At 35.1% G+C, this 17576-nt stretch overlaps 1 protein-coding gene across 1 annotated transcript in view; it reads right to left on the minus strand.

Annotated features, from left to right (window-relative positions):
* Positions 1 to 11640: 11640 nt before the first annotated feature.
* The window catches only part of SLC7A11 (solute carrier family 7 member 11), a 115866-nt gene continuing 109930 nt past the window's right edge, over positions 11641 to 17576 (minus strand). The window contains 1 exon segment of the mRNA XM_079154799.1: positions 11641 to 16672. Within this exon segment, the coding sequence (XP_079010925.1) occupies positions 16605 to 16672 (68 nt within the window). The 3' untranslated portion in view covers positions 11641 to 16604.

Here is a 17576-nt window from a genome sequence, read left to right on the forward strand (position 1 = left end):
GTTTAAATATAATTTTTACCACAAGCCCTGTATCTAAATAACATCCTACAAAATATAAACTAAGAACTCAAATAAGGACTGCTCTTCCATATCTGTTGTAAGTCCATGACCCACAAATGATGAAGACAGGAAGCAAAGCTCAGATCCACAAGCTTTCCTTTATTCTGCAGCAAAATCAATCGATCAGGCCCATTTTCTGGGTCTGGAGGTGGTCCCCAGGGTTTCAGAAGGAGTCTGGGTTTTACAGTTTCATTGGGGACTGAGGACGTGCAGTTTGGACAGTCAGGGGCTAGTAGTACAGGTTAACACCTTAACTTAGGAACGTAATTGTAAAAAGGTTGAAACCCATTGTTATCTGGGGAGATAGGAGTCCAGATCCCAAGGGATGAGTATTCAGATCTTGTCCGTTGCTTTTCTTTCTCTGGGATCCATGGTTTCCCAGAGTTTCCATGTTAGCTGTGCCTCCATCTAGGACTAATTTGCAATGGAGAAAGGTCCACCAGAGCCCAGCATTCAGTATCCGCCCCTTTCCTTCAGGGTCCATTGTTCTTAGGAAAGGATTTACTGAGAGGTTAGTGCTTATTCAGTTTCCCCTTCCTCCTCCCAGGCCACACTGTCCCCCCATTTTTCTTGGGGAGCCGTCTTGCAGGAATATTATTTTCCGTAGCCCTTCATTCGTGAGAGCTGTACTGTCAAGTCACGTCTTCTCACTCCTCTCTGCTGCTACAAAACATAGCAACTCCTGTAAAAACCGCTGTTCTGTTCCCTTAGCTCCCAGGACGCTCTTCTCTCCTAGCTTTCTATTTCTGACCAGTCTGCCTCCATCAATTTTTTAAGGCTTCTCACCTTCCAAACCCCTAAATGCTGACTTCCTGTTGCTGTTCTCACTTTCAGTCTTCTCTGTGTGATTACACCTTAAGTGGTTTAAAACTCTGGTCCAAATTCAAACTTCCAACAACATTCTCATGCAGACTTCAGGTTCAGGTATATTAAAATCTGTTGGCTTGAGTTTCCATGGGTACCTCAATATCTTCATGGCACAACATGACAATCCTCACCCCTGAATGATTCTTGGTCCAGTATGCTTCATTTCAGTTAATGATCTCTGTATTCTTAAAATAAACTAAATTAAACACTTGGGAGGTTTTACTTTTAACTTTCTCTCACATACTACTCTCATAAATTACCAAATCCTCCCAAGTACTTTTTCAATTTATCTTCTGTAATAGAAATAATAATGCCCCCCAAAGATGTCCACATCTTGATCTCCCAAACCAGTGACTATGTCAACTTATGTAACAAAAAGGACTCTGTAGACGTGATAAAGTTAAAATTCTCAAGATAAGGAGATTAACCTAGATCATCTGAGTAAGATGAACCCAATGTAATCACAAGGGTCTTTGTGAGAGGGAGGCAAAAGAGTCACAGTCAGAGAAGGAGATGTGACAATGGAAACAGAGGCCATGAGCCAAGGAACAGGAGAGCTGGAGACCAGGAAACATTCTCCTGAGTCACCAAAAAGAAACATAGTGTGCTGATACCTAGATCTTTACCCCACAGACCCATTTCAGACTTCTGAACTCTAGAACTGCCAGATAATGAGCTAGAGTTGTTTTTGAGCCATTAAATGTGTGATAATTCATTGTAGTAGCATCAGGAAACAAATAGATCCCCTAATCTCAGTCTCTATATCCATAGCCCTGGGTGGGTTCTTATCACGTCTTGCCTAGAACAACCGCTTCAATCTCTTTATTATAACCCTTACTTGTTGATTCTCTGTAACCTGCTCTCTGCCTCATACAGGATTTTCTGATTGTTTGCCCTGCTTACCACCCAAAGCAACCACCTAGAGACTCCTTGCCCAGGCCTATATGGTCCCTTGTGATCTGGCCTATGTCTACCTCAGCAACTTAACGTTTTTCTTTCCTACCTCAGACACTGTGGAACTTCTTTGACTTTAGATACATGATATCCTCTAGCTAGAATGCTTTTCGCAGTCCCAACCCACCCCTATCCCTTGCAGGTAAATCTTTAATGCCTTGTTGTTGATTTTTTTGTTTGTGTGTTTGTTTTGTTTTGTTTTGTGGTGCTGGGGATTGAACCCAGGGTCTTGTGCTTGTGAGGCAAGCACTCTACCAACTGAGCTATATTCCCAGCCCCTTAATGCCTTGTTGATAAATCGCCCCTCCCCTCGTCTCTGTGTTCCTTAGATGAGATAAGATGGTACTATCAAAAGCTTCTGTAATGCCCCACTCAAGGGCTCTTCTGTCTGTGTGTCTTTTTTTCATCAGACTGTTAATTACTCAAGAAAAACTTATCTTTGAATGCACAACACTCAACTTGGCACCTAGTAGTTTGTTGAATGCAATAAGTTGTTGAATTAAACTATGTAATATTGTACATCTATGAAAATATGAAGTTTCTTAGCAAAGGGAAGGAAATTAGTTAACATTAAAATAAAATGATATTGATAAACTGATAGAAACATATCTCTCCAGTGAAAGAAATGCTAGCGCATGTTATAAAACATCACAACTCATTCAGTTATTTATAACCTGGAAAATTCACCTACAATTGGAAATGTTGAATAAAGCAAATCAGGGTTGCAATGGTAGATTTTCAGTTGAAAAGTATAAATTATCATTGCATTCATGTGATGCAGATAAAATTCATATTTAGTAAATGAAGGGAAGAGATTCTATAGGATAATGCAGGAATTTAAAATCCATATTCACATTGGAATCCAGCGAAAGCCTCTGCAATGATCTTTGATTGCACGTCCATCTTATTACGTGGCTGAAAGGTTAATAGGCACATCTTAAGGCTTCTTTTGTTGCTTCATTTACTGTCCAGTTAAAGGTAAATTGTGGAGAATATCTTGCCTGAAAATTACACTACCTGGACACTGCAGATTATTAGGTCATAGATTCTGCAGAGAAACTGAGAAGTGAGAACAACTGTTCTATTCTTGCTTTTTCTCTGAAACCCAGAAAACAGCAGTAAATTCCCCAAACAGTGAAGCAGGGGAAGCAGGGGAGGAGGACTTTTCTTGTTAAAAGAGCAAACTCAACCAACCTATTTCTTTTGCTTTATTTTTTTTTTCTCTCTGTTTTTAGACCTTAGATGCATGAATAAATGAAAAGGTTGAAGCATTTTACAATGTACATGGACAATTCTTTTCATTAGCACAGGCATTTCTAAACCCTCAATATCATTCTCATTTGCTTTTAAATAATAACTCTCTTTCATTTCTAAAGACCGACTTTAATGGAATACATTATAATTGCACTTAATTCATCCAGAGCTCTTTTCTTTTAAAAATGTTGCTGATCAGTTCCTCAGTTCATAAGGCTTCATCCTCATCCAACTGCCCCAGTCTGCTGGCTTAGTTGCTTCTGCATTGTTACCCTTATGGATTTTCCCCATAGCTACATCTCCCTAGCAAGTTTCTCTCCATGAACTGCTTTAGCTGTCACCAAATAATGCTGCCTTACTGTCTTCTTCATTATCATCTACCTCTAAGTGTGTTATAATTATTTTAATCTATGAGTTTCTCAATACTTGTTTATAAGATCACAGGCAGAATTTTAAACTATCCTTTTGTGTTTGAGTTCTAATTTTGCTATTTTATTGCCAGAACCTCTGTGAAAGTAAATCCTTGGAATTTAATTGGTTAAAATTAAATTGAATTTTAAGAAATTCAGTTTATCCTAAGAAATTCATTGAATCCTAAGAAAAACTCAATTTTGGTGAATGGTTCATTGGTGCTCATAAAATATATTTGTTTATTAGATATGAATTATATATACTATATATAGTTTAACTTTATAAACTTACCATTATAAAGTAAAACCATTCTGTGTCTTCATGTTTGACCTGTTTGATCTGAACAATTTCTGAAGTGTTAAAATCTCCACGTAAAGTTGGTAATCCACATAAATTTCTCTATGGCTCTACCACTGTTCACCTATTCCTACCATCACAGAAACTTCTGAAACCAAGAAACCATGCAGGAGATGGAACAGATAATTAAAGTTAAAATCATTTTTACTGACTATGGTCTTATGGCAGGATTATAGAAACTAAGCCTGTAATTTGACTTGAATTGCTTTCTGTTGAATTGTTCAGTGGTGAGAAAACTTTCCAAATTACAATTCCCTCTTTAGATTCTCCTGTAGCTGGGAAGATATTGTTCTAATAAATACGGCTATAACGAGGAAAGACTCATCACCAATCTCCCATTGATGGAATTTTCTTCTGTTTTTGTTCAATAAGCAAAAAATTCCAATTTTTATAAATAGACTGAAAATAAAACATTTGGTGGTCAGAGAACAGGAATAATTTGAGATGCTTTTGTTTAAAGTCATCTAGAATGTTCCAGACACTTCCTAAGTGCTTTTGGACAAACTACTTGACTCCATCTTGCTCTGGTTTCTTTAAGAAAGTGTGGACCTCATAATGACATAGGATTAAATGAGTTTCTAATATTTAATTTAGATATTAGATGAGCATATAGTTAGTGCTTTGAATTGTGCTAAAAGCACAGTATGTGTTTGATAAATATTAACCATCTATGTCCTATTATTGTTGGCATTCCATTTCTCATATTCTCTCCAATTTCCTGATTTCTTCATGTTTTATGTATATGAGTAACTGAATTAGTATGTGTGTGTAAAGAACACCTTTTACAGGTATTACATTCTGTGAGAATTTCATTTCTTCAAAGCCATTCACCAATGACAGCCTGCTGTTCGTCCTCCATGGTAAGTCAGGCACAGAATCCTATTATTTTTCTCTCCGAATTTTTTTATGTATCTAACCTTTCATCTTGCATCCCAGTTTAGACTTTGTCATGCCTGTATTTGTGCAAAAGCTCATCAGCTAGATTTTGCTGACCCTAAGATTTCCTTTTAAGTCCTCCAGTGGTATGACAGTATAACCTTGCTCGGTGGCCCCGGTGGCCTCATTACTGTCTTTAGAGGTATCCATCTTCAGATCAAGTTCTTTTTCCTGATATAAAGTGGACATGACACAACCAACTTCTCTGTAAGTGTTTAGCTCTGTTCTATTCAGATGGAACTCTTTTATGAAGTAAAAGCATAGTGCATGTTTACTATGTGACTTTACTCAAAGTGTAAACACACACAGCAACACAATCCAGAATCAACTTCTATCCTCCTGCCTAACTCCTCTCCTCTCCTTTAATGTATTCACAGCTAAAACACATGGTTTCAAGATTAAATTGTGTGTTCCACTGATTTATCATGGATTCATCTTTACTCGTGTTTAATTACTCTTGTGTTCTTACCGCTGAAGACTGGTGGCACTTTTCCCACATCATAAAGATCCACTGCTAATTATACAGTAGATATAAAAAAATTAATGATGGATTGACTTATAAATAAAACCAAGTAATTGTCTTCACATAAAAGATGCTTTGATTCCATAGTCTGAAATTTAAGAGTGATTTAGTAATTAGAATTTCTACTCTGACCTCTTTGACTTTCTCTGTTGCTGTAGGCAAGCCATTTTGGTATTTTGGACTCATTTTCTTAATCCAAAAATGGAAGTAGGGCTTGTCATCTGTCTTATTCATGGAGAGTGGTGAGGAGTATCCTAGTCAACACAAAGCACATGGCTAATACAAAGTTTAATAAAAGTGATAAATAACATCCATTAAAGAATTGAACCATCCCTCAATTTCTTCTGCCCTTTCAGTCTTTTGATTCAATATTCTCTCACTGAGATCTGAGAACTTTAATTTGAGAAAGTACTTTACTAACAATCATAGACTTTCTACGTTAACCTTTTCTTATCATAGGCACACCTGGATGATATCAAATTATTCTTCTAAGGAAATCAATGTAGCACTAAAATGCATAGGAAAAAAGCAACTGATAATCAGACTTCAGTAAGGGAAATTTTAGAGAGAAAGAATGAGTCAAAGGATCACCTGTTTTCTGTGGAAAAACTTTTTAATCTCAAACAACATTTTCTTTTTTCCTCTAATTTCTTACACAAAATTGTCCTCTTGCTAGAATAGTTACTTCTCTTTCATTGTGAATTATGGAGTGAAAAACTAAAATCATCTTCTGTACTTCTAAGGAACCAGAAAGAAACCTTGAAATAATTGCATTGCATTGAAATTTTTCACAGTAAACCATCAGTGTCAAATAAGTGATATCTTTACTTGCAATAACATGTCATGTGAGGTAGGTTTTGCTTAGTGGTATCATGGGGGCCAAAAAATAAGAGAAAATAAAGTTTGGAAGTTAAGATTAAACAATTATAATAGCAATAGTGTATTTCTGATAAATATACTAAATATTTCTAAGAATATTTCTAAAGGAAGAAAGGAAAAGAAATCAGAACAGTCCAGAGAGGACAGCTGAGAAATGTTCAACAATGTAGACCAAAATTTATCTACTAGTAAGGAAGTGGAGAACCTGCTAAGGAGGCAAAACTGTAACTTTCCTGGTTACAGTTTCCCATCCTTGTAGATGTATGATTCTTCCAATTGCTTTCTCTTTTAAAATGTACATCTTGGACTGGAGTCATGGCTCAGTGGTGGAGAACTTGTCTGGCATATGTGAGGCCCTGGTTTTGATCCTCGGCACCACATATAAAAAATAAATAAATAAATAAAAGATCCATTGACAACTAAATATACGTGTGTGTGTGTGTGTATATATATATATTTTTTTTTTTTTTTTAATAGAATGTACATCTTAAAGCCTATTGCAGTTTACAAACACTTTGGGCCATGTGAATTAATTAGGTCAAATATAGGAATAGCAAAAAAACAAGTAGAACTCAAGGGTTTTTTTTCCCCTACCATTTGAAAGATTGCTATCTCCAGAGCTTCGAGGAGAGGGAAAGATTTGGAATTTTGATGCATTTCAGTGTGTATAGTGTATATGGATTTTGTTCATCCATAATATCTGTTATACTGACTTTAGACAAAATCTAGAATCCTGCCTGATGAATCCTCTGGGATTCTGCTCTCTGAAGGCATAAACCATACTTTTTCCCGGTGCTGCTGCTGCACTGGGCTCTCATTTATTTAGACAAACTTTGCTTCTAGTTTAGGGCCTGTGTCACAGTTTACTTTGCTTCTGACATTCCTCACCCTTCCTCCTCTTCATGTGGGTATCCTTCAACATCCACCCAGACTACATCCTCAGGAAAGCTGCCCCAAACTCCCAGACCTGATCTCATCACCTGCTTATATTATCACTTAGAACCTAAGACTGACCCTAATTTGCAACCATACATTTGAGTGATTAAGAAAAAATATCCCCAACTAGTTCCTAAGTTCACAAAGCAGAGGAAACACGCAAGCTGTTAACTGTCTATGTCTAGCCCTCACTCTTGTATTGATTGGCATAAGGGAGGTGCTTAGTGATGTTTGTTGAATCAATAAATGAATAGCTCTAAACTAGCTCATTGAATAACAAACTATGAAATATGGAACTATGAAGTGGACATAAATAAGTTTAGGCAGAATTCAGAACATGAAAGAAATTTTTATATTGCCTTTAGATTTTAGGAAATGAAATACTGATAACAATGACATTACTTAATTAAAATGTTAATTACTATGACAAGAGTAAGATTAGCATCTTTTATTTTTAAGAAAAATTTAAATGAGAAGAAAACAACTGGCTTTCTAGACATTTCTTTGAGTTACAGCCACTTATGCTTAAGTGATTTTATTGTAGCTGGAGGGTGTTTCTATTTTTGTAGTGTTTAGGCTGCATTAATGAATCCTGTTTCATGTCTTTCAGAGATTAATAAATCTTAGAAGCAAAAATCTTAAAGAACACTGAATCCTAATTATTTTTTATTTCTGAATTCTTTCAAACATCAAATATCTCTTAGATCATGGTTTTAGCCGTTGCTTTGCTCACTGGTGACCAGGTGTTCTTGAGCTTTTAAGACCATAAAAACAATAAAAGGGCTATGAAGTCCTGACCTTCAAACTCAGACCTCTAGGAAGTCTGCAAATTTAATTTTTAGGGCATGTGGCGGCAAAAAAGAAAGCACCCCCACGTCTTGCCCACCCCCTTCCAGATGTCTAATCATCTCAATATGAATTAGCCCAAAGATTCAAGTAGAAAATCATTAGCTATATTCTACTAGCAAAAGTTTTTGTGAACCCCAACCAGCATGTTTAAAAACAGTTCCAAAACAAATGACTAAGACTTTATGTATTTCATAAAATACATGTTCGGTCATATTATAAATTTAAAAATAAGCACAACTGCATATCACATGTTTTCTATTTCCTTTTAAATTGTATAAATTTTACTAGTGCCTAAGTTATTAGGTTCCTTTTTCATTTTTCTCCCAAGACACGCACAGGGAAAAGTTCTGCTTAATCTCCCATGTCTATTTCAAAGTGAAGTTGGCTCATGAAAAATTTAGGTTTTCTTCTGCTCTACATTTCAGATCATAATTTTTTTGAGATATTATTACTAAATATATTTCTTGTCAGGAATGCAGTGATCTAAATGTCTTTTCACAGAAAGGCTTCATCATAGCTTGCTGCACCGAGAGTTTCCTCCCAAAATAAATAAATATATAAATGTGAGACCATTGGGCATTTGGACCTCATTTTTCAGAAAGATCATTGTAGGGAAGCAGATGAAGGCTGACTTAGAAGAGAGCACTCCTGCTAAAGACAAGAAACGAAAAGATCCTGAACTAACACAGGGGAAAACAGAACAGGACCTGGGGTCTCGGTCCCAAGGTCATGAGGAAGAAGAGAGCTTACGGGAAACTGCCTCGTCCACCACTTTCAGTTTTCAGTACAGAAATATGATGTTAAGAAAGATGCTTCAACAAATCCACAGAATCAGTGACAAATAATTCTAATCATCAAGGACCAAAGCCTTCAATTGAAAGGAATATGCACCATTAAACAAGAAAAAAAGAAAGAAAAGAAAAAAAGAAAGAAAGCTTGGTTGGGGATGTGGCTCAGTGGTACAGAACTTGTCTATCATGCATAAGGTCCTGGGTTCAATCCCCAGCATTGAAGAAGAAAAAAAAAGAAAAAAAGAAAGAAGAAAGCAAAGCATGACAATTATTGTTAAACTACCAAATTTTATTTAAATGTTCACTTAAAATATTTTCAAGTAAAAATATGTACAAAAACAGATATAAAAGGTTGGAGCAGCTAGAAAGTGTAACAGCTACACATATACATAAATACAAATTAAATTCAATTCGATGCAAAGTTGAGTGACATCATATTGCACTAAAAAGTTATTCCATATGAAAGTACATGCATCAAGAGTTTCCATCAGATGAAAGCACACTTACTTCATAGCGTCTCGCCACTTACACAAATAGCCCATAAACACCATCTGGCAGCGTGATCGCTGCACCAGAACCTTCCCCAGAGGGAAGTCATTTAGCAGTAGAAAAATCTATTTTATTTCACATATCACATGTTGAAACAGGCACCAGTGCCAAGGAACCCTAAGAAAGAAACAATGCAATCCATAAATCAAACTCCCTTTGCACCACTTATATTTTCATAGTTTAATATCTTAGTACTCCAAATATGGTTGGAATGTAGATGCAGAAAAGCAATTTTGCTCTTTAAGAATTTAACAATCAACACAAGACATTGTGAAAAAATTGTACAAAATATATACCATCACCTTTACCAGTTTCCATTATCACAAATCCAGAGTGAAGAAACTGCCAGAGATGAGGACAACTGAGACTACTGAAGATAATACTCTGCTGGATCTTTCTAATCCTATGTTTTAGATCACTTGGCCACCATGCTCCCCCAACTTTGGGACTGATACAAGGTCATGACAAAAGCCTTCCAGCGAGGTGTAGTGGCACATGCCTCTAATCCTAGCGATTCAGGAGGCTGAGGCAGGAGGATCACAAGTTCAAAGCCAACCTCAGCAACTTGGTGAGACCTGTCTCAAAATTTAAAAAAATAAAAAATGGGCTGGGGATGTGGTTCAGTTGTTAAGCACCCCTGGGTCCACTGCCTGGTATGAAAAAAAAAAAAAAAACCATTCCAAGCAATCCAGATCCAATTTATGGATTTAGGGATTTAGTTGGTCTGTAAATTTTAACTTAAGCACAGAAAAAAAGAGATAGTTTCCAGCATAATCTTCAAGAGTAACACACTACCACTTCCCCCTAGGCTAAACTGATTAAATTAATGCAAATCATTGATGCTTGCCATAGAATATAAAAGGTGTTTAAATACATTTATATACAATACCTAATAATACATTAATATGAACATACCAGCACATATGTGAATTTTTCTAACCTCTGACAAATGAAAAAAAAGTTACTGTGTATTAGGTCAAATTTTTAGACAAATCTCTACAAAAGAACCCACTTTTATAAAGTAAATACAGATATATGTACAATAAGACATGAACGATTCATCATGAGATAAATTCAGAATTAGTAACTAAAAATCATCTCTACCAGTGCATCACTACCATGTAACCCATGCTATGACAAGAAAGAATCAAGTTCTATGACATTTAGTCAAATCCTCGACAGAAAAATAAGACAATGTAGTTCAGCAAGCATTCAGTGCAAGAGATTGTTTGTCTTGCCTTTTCTGCCATGTGCTTATAAAACCACAGGTAGCCAGTGCTTAGCATCAGTAAAACACAACGAGGTGTCTGTCCATCTGCTTTGCACAGGGCAAACACACAATTGATCCTGGCGTTTGCGAAGTTCCCAAATGTTGAGGCGTACTACTGTTATTATTGTGCTACAGTCGTGGGCAGAGATAGGTTTGGAGCCAATATCTGTGTTCGAAATAAAGAGGTTGCTAAAGCAAAGTACAGCCTGATATTCTTACTGATTTAGAGAAACGAAGTAAAAGAGTGAAGTGTTAGTCCACTCTTGGAACAGGAATGCCATTTATAAAGATCCTATTTTTTAAAACATAAGTATTAAAAGTTTAGTTCCAGATTGACAGCGGCAGTAATAACATTCACAAGGAAAAACTATTAGGTAACAAATTTCTCTAAGATCAGATTGCTTCAAATTGTTGGAGGTTTCTGATAGTTTATGCAATAACCATAGCTATGTGTGTGTGTGTGTGTGTGTGTGTGTGTGTGTGTGTGTGTGTACATGTATATGTTTGTGTGTATATATATGTGTGTGTATACGTATATATACACACACACATATAAAATGCTTTTCTGCTTTCAGAGTAATAAAAAGTGCTATGGGATAGTGTTTGCAATAATTAATATAAATAATAGTTTATGTAGACCATTTCTACTATGTTATAAGCATACATTCATTTGAAACCATGTAGTTTATTTCTCCAAAATATTTTTCTACTTTAATATCACATTTTCATATTAGCCAGCAAGTAGAAATTTGGAATGGAGAAATTCCATGAAAAAAATTAATTCAGAAATCTTAGAAATAAGACAGCTGGATTCTAGGAACAGAGAAACACACTGCATCATCCTCTGGCTGGCTACACTTGAACATGCCCCTAATCAGGTTCATTAGCAGGAATATGTGTGGTCTAACTTCACGATGCATGTTAAAGTCAGGCCACACAATACCCAATTATACAGCTGCAACCTTCAAATACCTGACACCCTTTCCCACAAGAGGCTGTGCAAAATACCCTGTTGCAAAAGGTGCTCAAAATAGAGTCGTTATTGCAAAGGAGATAACTGTGCATTAGTCTTTTTTTTTTCTTTTCCCCTCTGGTTTTCAGCGTGGCCTTCAGAGACCTCAACAAGAGGTAACCAGAACTTAGCAAGCAGATTTTCTAACCAATAAATTATTTCACTTGAAAATCATACTTTAAAAATATCAGTAGTGTATATGTTGAGGGGAAAACCAGTATGCTCACTTTCAAATCACTGCAGCCATCTGTGTGGCTCTCAGATGCCTAATGCTCCAGTTTCTGGAGAGAATCGTTATCTATAAAAGTGTATAGGCAGTTACTGATGCTATAAATGTACCCTTGATCCACACAGGCTGAAATACGCACACGGAACAGAGATCTATTTGGAAACTGCAACCATTCTCACTGTTTTAAGTCAATGGTAACTAAGAAGAGGGGAAAATACTCCCAGGAAAGTAAACCTAAGTGGCAGATTCACTAATTATCTAGATTCACTGAGAAAAATCTAGATAATTTTGTAAATGCAAATTGAGACTCACTTCCTATCTTGAGGGCTTAATGTTAAAAAAAAAATCCAACAAAGGAATCATTCATTTATTCAAATAAGATAGAGAAATGGTTCTAAAAGGTCAAGTTAATGTTGTTATGAGGTTGTAAGGAAAGACGGTATCTCACAACATGAAGAAAATGGGTGAACTTTCTATGAGACCATGATTCACCCTTTTGTGAATCTGCATTTGATCTAAAAATAGATAAAACTCTTCTTTTCAGACACCAATTAATTTGAAAATGCAATAAAAGGGAGAAAGGATTATCTTCAAAAACTGTTGAATTATATTTTTTAAGTACAGTACTAATAAACTACTTAAAGGTCACAATTTTAGATACTACGGATATTAAGATAGACTTTTAAAATACTGTTTATGGGGAAATTTAAGCTAATATATATATATATATAGGCAATAATTCCATTACCTACATATAAATAATGTAAACAAAAGCTATGGAAATAATTCATATCTACTCTAATTTACATGCACGATGAACTTCTTGCCAGTTTCACAATGCCATGACTTAATTCCTGACTTCGAATGGTTAGGAAAATAAAATGCACCTCTGTAAACATTATCAGCACCAAAATACTGCATATCATGTAGAGTAAAATGAAGCATGATTATATTCAAGTAAACTCAAATTTCTTGAGTTATCTGTATTCAAATCTCAAATCTCTCTATTCCTTTCCAAACTAAGAAAAAGACCTATGATTAAAACCACATTCGCTATTTTTGTCATTCACAACTGACACACAAAATCTGATAAAGCTGAAGCTATTTCCTTATATAGCATATAACATATTTTATGAGAAATCTACCTATTTCGATTAAGATATAAATTGAATATTTAAAAATATATCCCACTAATGCCCCACGCTTATTTCTAATGGGGAAAAAGGGCATTCTTTTACATTACTCACAGAGACAGATGCAGACTTTGTGGGGACAGAAGTAAACATAATTTTGCTGGTCTTCTTGAAGAAAGTTTATACAAGATTCCCAAAGTAAAGTTAGGTCCAGGATCTTGGAAGGGGCCTGTCTATGTGAAAGACACTGAAGCTTTTGTTTCATTAACTTCTCAGGATATTGGTTTATGCATAGCAATTAGTTTTCAATATTCTCCAATTATATTACATAACATGTTGCATATCATCAAAATAGTTACCTCTAAGCAGATACTACCTTTCATTTCCTGATACTCTGACCTTCAATTTTCTATCTTTTCTTAACTTATACCTGAATTGTAAGAGATCAACATTAACAAAGGTCAAAGTTGATATCTTTCTTTGCCTTACATTCATTTGCCAACTGAAATAAAATAATGAGTTTCTTGAAGACTGATCACAGTTCATGAAGAATTCTGTTATGCAATTATACTCCTGTTAATCATCTGTTGATCTATCAAACAGCGATTGGGAAGACAATTCCACCAGACAAATAAGACGATCTGGAAGTATTTCAAAGTGCACATTTTAGTGTTAGAGAAACTGCCCTCCGCTGTTATTGTAACCTAATATCTGACTTCAGCAGGGCTGCCTGAGCTTCAGTGTAAATGCACAGGCAAGTGGATGCACACTCCTAAGTTTTATGTTTGGAAATGGAGCCAGCCATCTTTTCTAGGACAGATCCGTAATCTGCTAAAGAAAGACAAGAACAGAGTCTACTTTCAGCTAACGAGATCACTTTTATAATAGTCTAGTTCTCTTCATTTGATCAAAGGAAAAAATAATCTAATACTTTAAAATAATAGGGTCAAAATAGCCCTGTAAGAAAAATATTTACTGCTAATATTCTTAATCATGTAAGGAAAATCATTCCTTTTTAGTTGTGTTTTAGCTCTGAAAGTCTTCACTATATCTTTTTATATCAAAATTAAATATTTTATGCACTAAAAAATAATATTTGAAAATAGTGCATTGGTTATTTTAAACTGTATTGGGTATTGGCCATTTTTTCTGTTATAATAAACTCATGGTGTTATAGAAACATTTGATTTGCACACTGGCACAAGTATAACACATGCACAGCACATATGGACATACATGCATTATACATATACATCACTCTAAAGATATGAGAAAATTTTTACTTTGTATAAAAATATGCACATACAAGTGGGCAGGAGAGTTTTTGAACTAGGATTTCTGTTACAAGATGCCATTTTGGGTAAAAATTTGGAATGATCATTCCTTGATTAAAGAAACCCTATGTTTTTCATGATGTGTCCTAAAAATAAGTTGATAAATGACCTAATCTCCATCGCCTTTTAAAAAAATTACTGGTTGATTTTCTGTCTAGTTAAAATGGTATTCCAATGGCTCTAGAAACCAGGTAATATACAAAATACTGTGGGAAGCAGGAGAAATATATATACTAGCTAGCCTCCACAATGATACATAATGACACATTTAAAGAGATATTAAAACCAAAAATAAACAAATAAATAAAAACATGAGACCAATCGGCTACAGCTGACATAAGCACATTAACTTCATGAATAACTAAATCCTACACGAACTCTCCAAGACATGTTTCACTGGACAAGAACAATCTCAAGAAGAATCTGCTGTTTAGATCTTATGGATCTAGACAGTGTAAAAATAGGTATACAAAAGAACGTTTTACCTCTAAATAATACATAGTAGGGAGAGATGTGGACTAACGAACAATGCATATTGCAGGTAGGGACTACAAATCAAAATCTGAAAACCCAATGCTAAGAATAAATGGAAGAGCTGATAGGAATTCACTTAGTGACCTAAATACTAGGTTTAGCTAAAATAAAAATCAATCTTGGGTATATATTTAAATGTTATCAAGAGTAAAAATTAAATTAATGAATTGAAATTACTCCCAATTTCAAATCACCATTTCTACTTTGAATAATTATCTATGAACTCTGTCTGGTCTTAATGATTTTAATCAGTATAATTCTTTGAAAATTTCTTATTTTCAAACAGACAAAAATTAAGGGATGAAACATACTCTGGCCATGACTGACCATTTAATCTGATATGTATAGATAATAGTTTGATTTTTTCATAATTATATTATTCTCATTTGAAAATTCCACAGTATTTTTCTAATCCCAGCATAATGCCACCTGTCTGAAGACACACACTCATGCAGTTTCTCCTGCTTTCAATAAACTTGTCATGAGTTATCTCATTTGAAGATGGAATGACAATTAAGGAAACTACTGACAAAACTTAGATCTAGAAGTAAAATTTTTTTAGAAACAACAGTTGTGAATCTTATTTTGCAGTGACATTTCCTCCTCCAATTTTATGTAAATACATGCCTTTTCCTAATTGACCTGGACAGTTTTACCCCAAGAGGCAGATTAACAGAATATAAAATATATGAAGGAAATGCACAAACTGTTAAAATTCATCACCATGTTAAAATAGCCATGAACTAAAAAGAAAAAAAAATGTTCAAGATTACTAACATTGCATACAGATGCAATTATAAGGATGGGCCTAATATTTTTGACTATTTTCTTTATGGTGACATCTCTCAAGTTAATATTCTAATTTGAAGATTTAATAATGTATATATTTAGTTATGTCCATGTATGGGTAAATTATTAGGAAAACAGGAGTTTACTCTTAATCTGTTACCAAACTGGACACAACATCCTGATCCAATGAACTGACCTGGAAACAAAATGGCACATTAACTGTGGACCTTCCTCACAATAACTGAAAAAATACCTAACATAATAAATTCTCAAGGACTTTTATTCAAACGTAATTCTTGGATTTGTCTTGTAAACAACAGCTCCTAGAAGCTGTTCTTTAATGTGTTCAAGAAAATTCACACATCCCCCCTCATCTTTTGTTCAAGTGCTCTGGGTATAATCCAAGAATGGATGAGTAATAGCCAAGTTGGTATCTAAGGGGAAGCAACACAATGCCAATGTACAATTTCTGTCCTCTTTGCCACAATAATAACATATGTTCTTTTTCTCAGAACAATAGAAAACATTTTTCACAGTATAGTCATCCACAGTATGTGAAACCATGTTTACAAAACCCATATATACAGAAATATCTCAGTCAACAATGTCAAGGTTCTTAGTCATGATAGCTATTTTGTAGAGAATGACCACTACATTAATTGTCTATTCCTTAGTCTTTTCCCCTAATCCCTACAGGTAGATATCAGACACTCAAGAGTTGTATGAACTCCTATTGCAATTTGCATATTAGCTTTCTACAACTACACAGAGTTATAACTAAATTTCTCAGAAATCAGTTTTAATTCATGAGATGTGAATAAAAATAAATGCTTCCTTGAGTCCATCACCAAGTTGCAATTCTCCAGATTTTCTGGAAATAAAAGATCCATGTTGCATCTCTGCCTTGGAAAGTGTGCCAGGATTTCAATGCATTAGTTCATAATTTGTGACAATCTTCTTCTGGTATGACCTCCAGTATTATCTGTAATGTTCTGGTTATTCTATCTGCAAAGAAATGAAAAAGAAAAATTAAAAATGCATAGAAGTCAGAAATGCATAAAAACAGCAAAACATGAATTATTTTGGGTTGAATACTGAAAACACACAACCACCTATTTCATAGAGTACTTTCAAGAATTATTTCCTTCATTAGAATCCCATCATGCTCAATTAATTTACTTGTCACTTCTGTAACTCCCCATGATGGCTTCTCAGCAAGAATACGTTAATATTTTGCATTCAAATAAGGACTTTTATTCATGAAGCAGGCAACTGAAAATATTTTGAGACAACAGAACCAAGATATAAATAAAAGTTCTCAAAAATATACTGAATATTCAGTTTAAAATTGGTCTGTTCTTTCTGTACTTATGAAATCACAACCAGAAGAATCAGGAGAAGAATCAGAATACAATTTCCATTCTCTAACTTATAGTGTGTTATTGAGAAAATCACCTTATCTCCCAGGGCCTCATTTGTCGCTAGCAGAACGAGAGACTCGAACTGAGCCAGTGATTCTCAAGGTGTGGTCCCTGGACCAGCAGCATGAGCATCACCAGAGACAGAAGAAAGACATTTTTTTTGAGTTCAATCCTACACCTACTGAATTGGAAACTGAAGGAGGGGATGATCAGTAATTCTGTAGACACTACAATTTAAGAGCCTCTGGGATAGAAGATTTCTAAGGTCATTTCATCTCGACAGTCCTAGAACTCTGTGCCTCTGGCTTCAGGGACGTTCCTGTTTGCCTCTTTATCATCGATCCCTATGGAACCTCTTCAGGTTTCTACTAATCCTGGAACAGGCCAGAGTTTTTATCCTCTTGATGGTTTCAGATCCAGATCATCTCTCATCCAGACACTCTCAGGCACACAGTCTTTCTCTTCATTTATGACTTGTCATCTATAAT

This window comes from Sciurus vulgaris (assembly GCF_902686455.1).
Source record: "Sciurus vulgaris genome assembly, chromosome: 9".
NCBI lineage: Eukaryota > Metazoa > Chordata > Mammalia > Rodentia > Sciuridae > Sciurus > Sciurus vulgaris.